Source organism: Panthera uncia, assembly GCF_023721935.1.
Source record: "Panthera uncia isolate 11264 chromosome A3 unlocalized genomic scaffold, Puncia_PCG_1.0 HiC_scaffold_11, whole genome shotgun sequence".
Classification (NCBI taxonomy): domain Eukaryota; kingdom Metazoa; phylum Chordata; class Mammalia; order Carnivora; family Felidae; genus Panthera; species Panthera uncia.
In genome coordinates, this window is record NW_026057578.1 from 18,681,978 (window position 1) to 18,687,977 (window position 6,000).

Below are 6,000 nucleotides of genomic sequence, written 5' to 3' on the forward strand. Positions count from 1 at the left end.
TGCTTCTGATTCTGTGTCTCCCTCTCTCTCTCTGCCCCTCCCCGGCTTATGCTCTGTCTGTCTGTCTCTCTCTCTCTCTCTCTCTCTCTCTCTCTGTCAAAAATAAAAATAAACATTAAAAAAAATTAAAAAAAATAAGTTTATTTAGGGAGAGAGAGAGAGAGAGCGCGCGCGCGCAGGGGAGGGGCAGGGAGGGGGGGGGAGAGAATCCCAAGCAGGCTCTGCACTGTCAGCCTGAAGCTCGATGTGGGGCTTAAACTCACGAACCGAGCCGCGAGATCATGACCTGAGCCGAAACCAAGAGTCGGACGCTTAACCGACTGAGCCACTCAGGCGCCCTTGAAACAAATTTCAAATGATCAAAGATGTTAAAGTGTTTTGTTTGTTTCTTTTAAGGAACAATAAAGGCACCAAAGGAAATATAAAGGGAAGTAAGCACGATGCTAGGTCACGTGTATTATGCACACCCAAGGTGATGCCACAGTCTGAACTCCTGCACCGCAAAGTGGGTCCGTGGCTCCCCTGGCCCTCCGAGCTTCGGCTTCGGTCTGGGATACAGCCAGTAACTAGGAGGTGCTCCCCCTTCCGTGGCCTGGACCGGGTGTGATAGGGCAGCCGACAGGGAAAGGCCGCAAAGGAGGCCTGGCTCCTGTGGCAGCCAGCAGCCCCGCACCCACTTCGCACACTGAGGCTGACTTGGCCTCTGGGCCCGGCTTGGGGGAGGCAGAGGCGGTGTCTTGTTGTCATATGTGGGAAGGCTATGAAAAGAAAAACCCTTGTTGGCCCAAACATTTAAACAAGAATTACACTAGGATGTTTTGTTCTCACTCTGACATGGTCAGAATTAATTTGGGCGTCCAAAACAGGATTATTTTGTTGTTGTTGTTTGGCTTTTGAATCTGAGTAACTTAATACAAGAACACAGAGGGAAATACAAAACAAAATGCATGGCTTAAGTCTGTCAGGGCATGGAACATCCCCTGGAACACCCCCAGGGCACTCTTTGGGGCACGATTTTGTTAGTGTTTGGGGGGCTTCACATTCAAGTTGCTGGTGACCTTCTTTGGGAAAAGGCCCCAGTGATCGGAGGCAAGCAGTTGAGTGTGTGTGGGCATCTGAGAAGTGCGTGGCCAGAGCCCGAGAGATCATAATCACCGTTTTCTCTTCCTCCTTAGGTTTAATAGGAAAAACTTGCCTTCTGCAAACAACTGAAAAAACTGCCCTCAGAAACCGTTTCTTTGGCCCTCATGGAGCAGCCGGAACTTCCACAGTGAGGCCCTGGACAGGACAAGCTCTCTCTCCTGCCACCCGCCCCCCCCCCGACCCCGATCAGCCAGAGCGGTGGTCGCCATGGCCAGCAAGAGGAAATCCACCACTCCGTGTATGATCCCGGTGAAGGCGGTGGTGCTGCAGGAGACCGGTGTGGAGGCCCAGCCGGCTGAGGCCTTGCCTGAGGGGCCCCAGCAAGAGCCGCCCCCTGAAGTGCCCGCCGGGGGCAGTGGGGAGGTGACCCAGACGCCCAGCAGTACCGATGGCACCACACTGGCCAATGGGCACCGGAGCACTTTAGACGGCTATTCCTATTCCTGCAGATACTGTGACTTCAGATCCCAGGACATAACCCAATTTGTGGGGCACATGAACTCAGAGCACACAGACTTTAACAAGGACCCAACTTTTGTATGCACTGAATGCAGTTTTCTGGCAAAAACTCCTGAGGGGCTTTCTCTGCACAACGCCAAGTGTCACTCGGGGGAAGCCAGCTTTGTGTGGAATGTGGCCAAGCCAGACAATCATGTAGTCGTGGAGCAGAGTGTCCCCGAGAGCACCTGCACTCCCGACGTCTCGAGTGAGCCCAACACCGAAGGGACTGACGGACAGGCCGAAATCATTATTACCAAAACCCCAATCATGAAGATAATGAAAGGCAAAGCTGAAGCCAAAAAAATTCATACGCTCAAGGAGAACATCCCCAGTCAGCCTGTCGGTGACGCGGCCTTACCAAACCTGTCGGCAGGGGAGACCGAGGCGAAGGAGGGGGACCACTCCTTTGTCGACGGGGCGGTCCCGGTCGGTCAGCCAGCCGCCGGCTCGGCGAAAGCGCCACACGTGGCCAACGGGCCCCCGATGGGAGCGGTGCCAGTCCTGCCAGCCGGCCTCGCCCAGTTCCTCCCCCTGCAGCAGCCACCCCCCGGGCGCACCCAGCACCACCACCAGCCGCCGCCCACATCCAAGTCCCTCCCCAAGGTGATGATCCCCCTGAGCAGCATCCCCACCTACAACGCGGCCATGGACTCCAACAGCTTTCTGAAGAACTCGTTCCACAAGTTCCCCTACCCGACCAAAGCTGAGCTCTGCTATCTGACTGTGGTCACCAAGTATCCGGAGGAACAGCTCAAGATCTGGTTCACGGCCCAAAGGCTGAAGCAGGGCATCAGCTGGTCCCCTGAGGAGATCGAGGACGCCCGGAAGAAGATGTTCAATACGGTCATTCAGTCTGTGCCCCAGCCCACGATCACCGTCCTCAACACGCCCCTGGTCGCCAATGCCGGCGGCGTCCAACACCTCATCCAGGCCGCCCTCCCAGGCCACGTGGTGGGGCAGCCAGAGGGCACGGCAGGTGGCCTGCTGGTCACTCAGCCGCTGATGGCCAACGGGCTGCAGGCGCCTGGCTCGTCCCTGCCGCCGGCAGTCACGTCCGTCCCCAAGCCGCCCGCCGTGGCGCCCATCAACACGGTGTGCTCCAACACGACGTCAGCTGTGAAGGTGGTGAACGCGGCTCAGTCGCTGCTCACGGCGTGCCCCAGCATCACCTCCCAGGCCTTCCTCGACGCCAGCATCTACAAAAACAAGAAGTCTCATGAGCAGCTGTCGGCTCTGAAAGGAAGCTTCTGTCGGAACCAGTTCCCGGGCCAGAGCGAGGTGGAGCATCTGACCAAAGTGACGGGCCTCAGCACCAGAGAGGTGCGTAAGTGGTTCAGCGACCGCAGGTACCACTGCCGGAACCTGAAGGGCTCCAGGCCCGTGCTGCCCGGCGACCATGGCCCCGTCGTCCTCGAGCCCGGGCCAGACACGCCCTTCGCCCCAGCGGCCAAGGCCCCGGAGGGGCCCTGCGTCCCACCGGCGGCCACCCTGGCCGCCCCTCCTTCAGCCAGACGGCAGGCCTGGCACCAGACCCCCGACTTCACGCCGACCAGGTACAAGGAGCGAGCCCCCGAGCAGCTCCGAGCCCTGGAGAGCAGTTTTGCACAAAACCCCCTTCCTCCCGATGAGGAGCTGGACCGCCTGCGGACTGAAACCAAGATGACTCGGAGGGAGATCGACAGCTGGTTCTCGGAGAGACGCAAGAAAGTGAGCGCCGAGGACACCAAGAGGGCCGATGAGGGCGCCGCTCCGGAGGAGGCGGCGGCGGCTGCGGAGGACGAGGTGGGAGAAGAGGAGCTGGCTGGCGACCTGAGGGTCCCTGGCGGAGACGGCTCCCCAGAAGGAGCCGGTGGCCACACGCTGGCCGAGCGCAAGGTCAGCCCCATCAAGATCAACCTCAAGAACCTGCGAGTCACCGAAGCCAACGGCAAGGGCGAGCTCCCGGGGCTGGGCGCCTGCGAGCCCGGGGACGGCGGGCCCGGCGAGCCGGCCGAGCAGCCCCCGGGCAAGGCGAGCTGCAAGAAGACGGCCCAGCAGCGGCACCTGCTGCGGCAGCTCTTCGTGCAGACGCGGTGGCCCAGCAACCAGGACTACGACTCCATCATGGCACAGACCGGCCTGCCGCGGCCCGAGGTGGTGCGCTGGTTCGGGGACAGCAGGTACGCCCTGAAAAACGGCCAGCTCAAGTGGTACGAGGACTACAAGCGGGGCAACTTCCCCCCGGGGCTGCTGGCGGTCGCCCCTGGCAGCCGGGAGCTGCTGCAGGACTACTACCTGAGGCACCAGACACTGTTCGAGCGGGACCTGCAGAGCCTGTGCGACAAGACCCAGATGAGCTCCCAGCAGGTCAAGCAGTGGTTCGCTGAGAAGATGGGCGAGGAGACCCGGGCCGTGGCGGACACGGGCGGCGAGGACCAGGGCGCCAGTGAGCCCGCGGCGGCTCACAGAGGGACTGGTGACGGGTACTCGGAGGTGTCCGAGAACAGTGAGTCGTGGGAGCCCGGAGCCCCCGAGGCCAGCTCGGAGCCCTCTGACGCGCCGAGTCCCCAGGCTGCACTGGAGCTGGGTAAGGAGGCCCCTGGGAGTGCGGGGCCGTCCTCCGTGGGGAGGGTAGGAGGTCCCCGATGGCCCGGAGGTGCCTGCCATCTCTGAGGCTGCCCCACAGCAGGAGCGATCGGCACAGGATGTGACTCTGACACAGGGTGGAGAGTTGTGTTTTTATTTTGTTTCGCGTTTCTCCAAACCTGTGCAGGGGGCGGGAACACAGTGAACCTACGAGGGTGCCAGCTTTTCTAGCCATTTCTTAGCAATCGGAGAACAGGTCAAAGCGCCATCTGAGTCCGGCAGACCCACCACCCCTGCATAGGAGAGAGCAGTGGGGCTGTTGAGGAAATTCAACTCATCTTGGCAAGCAGAAGGAAAGAGGGGCTTTAATTGTCCTCAGATACGTGAAGCGCTTTTTTTTAAATGATGAAAGTCCTATAAATTTGTATTTCTTTCTGATTTGTTGTTCTTTCTGATTTGAAGTAATAGAAAGTCATCTTCCTTCTTGTGGAATCAAAAGCCTGCATTTTGTTCCTCAGCTTCTCTGGATCATATTTCTGGGATTATTAGAACTTGAAAGAAAACTTGAGATGATTTTATTGAAGGTAGTTTTGTAGCCACAGATAAGTCACATTGTCAGTATTGGATCCTGACCCGAGTTCCCAGCCCGTCCTTTCCCTCCCCACCTTTGAGTATGTGTCTCCGTAGAGGCCTCCCTCATCACAGGATGGCCAGGAGCGATGAAACTTAGCTCTTCACAGGAGGCTGTGGAAACTGAGGAAGTATCTGGATTCTCAGATTCTCCGATCTGGGGACATTTAGAAGTTGGTTCCAGGACCTGATATTTCCAGACTTGACCTTGTTTTCTTCTGGGCCCCCATGAGTCACTGAGGTCCTCGTAGGGAGTGATGGGCCCCAGGGAACAGGAGTGGCTTCACAGGGCTGGTTGCCTCAGGCACCTTCTCCAGCCCTGGGCCTGCCCCTCGGGAATGCCCACCCTCGCTTGCTGGCAACTAGAATAAACTAATTTCATTTTTTGTTTTAAATTAAAATTTCCCTTAAGTGTATTCTTGGTTAGCTGGAAATAGGGTGGTGGTTACACAGCCCTGTGAATATATTTAAAGCCATTTAATTGTACGTTCAAAAATAGTTAAAATGGTAAGTTTTATGTTATGTATATTTTATCACAACTAAAAAAAAAAAAAAAAATGGCCAGCCTGGAGTTGGGATGAATGGGTTTGAGTCATGGTCCCTTGGGCTGGAGAATGGAGGAGTGGCTGGCAGGAAGGCATTGCTCGTGGCATTAAGAGGTCCGTGGAGCCAGCGGTAGCACCCTGGCACGGTGAGGATCAGGCTGCTTTGGGGGCTATACGAGCAGCAGCTAATGGGGAGGTGACAGGCATGTGTTCTCTCCTCAGAAACGGACTGAATTTGAACTGATTACACTGAAGGACTGGCCAGTCTGGGATGCCGCCTGCCACGTGAAGGGGCTCCACCCGACTCTCCGCTGCCACATGCTGTTCCCACGCCCGCCGCTGGGCACACACGAGAGCTTCTGGAGGCGTCGCTGCCAGCCCGGAGCCCACTGCCACCTTGGGCCCGCCACCACCAAGAGAGCCAGCCAGCGGGGATCGCAGAGTCCTCGTCAGTTCTTCCTCCCACAATGTAGGACCTTTCCTTTGCCTTCCAGTGGATAAAATAGTTCAGATTTCATATTCATAGACACAAATCAAGTTTTTAACATATAAATCTGCCTATACACATTTAATAAAACGTCAGATTGTAAACACTTTCATTACATAGAAACTTTGG

At 57.2% G+C, this 6,000-nt stretch overlaps 1 protein-coding gene across 4 annotated transcripts in view; it reads left to right on the top strand.

The window, feature by feature from the left end:
* Window positions 1-5,873, top strand: part of ZHX3 (zinc fingers and homeoboxes 3) — a 117,360-nt gene extending 111,487 nt beyond the window's left edge. For all 4 annotated transcript variants that reach the window (XM_049650785.1, XM_049650784.1, XM_049650783.1 and 1 more), the window contains 2 exons: window positions 1,176-4,210; window positions 5,607-5,873. In XM_049650785.1, coding sequence (XP_049506742.1) covers window positions 1,351-4,210; window positions 5,607-5,617 — 2,871 coding nt within the window. In that variant the 5' untranslated portion in view covers window positions 1,176-1,350 and the 3' untranslated portion in view covers window positions 5,618-5,873. The remainder of the gene's footprint in view (window positions 1-1,175; window positions 4,211-5,606) is intronic.
* Window positions 5,874-6,000: the final 127 nt, after the last annotated feature.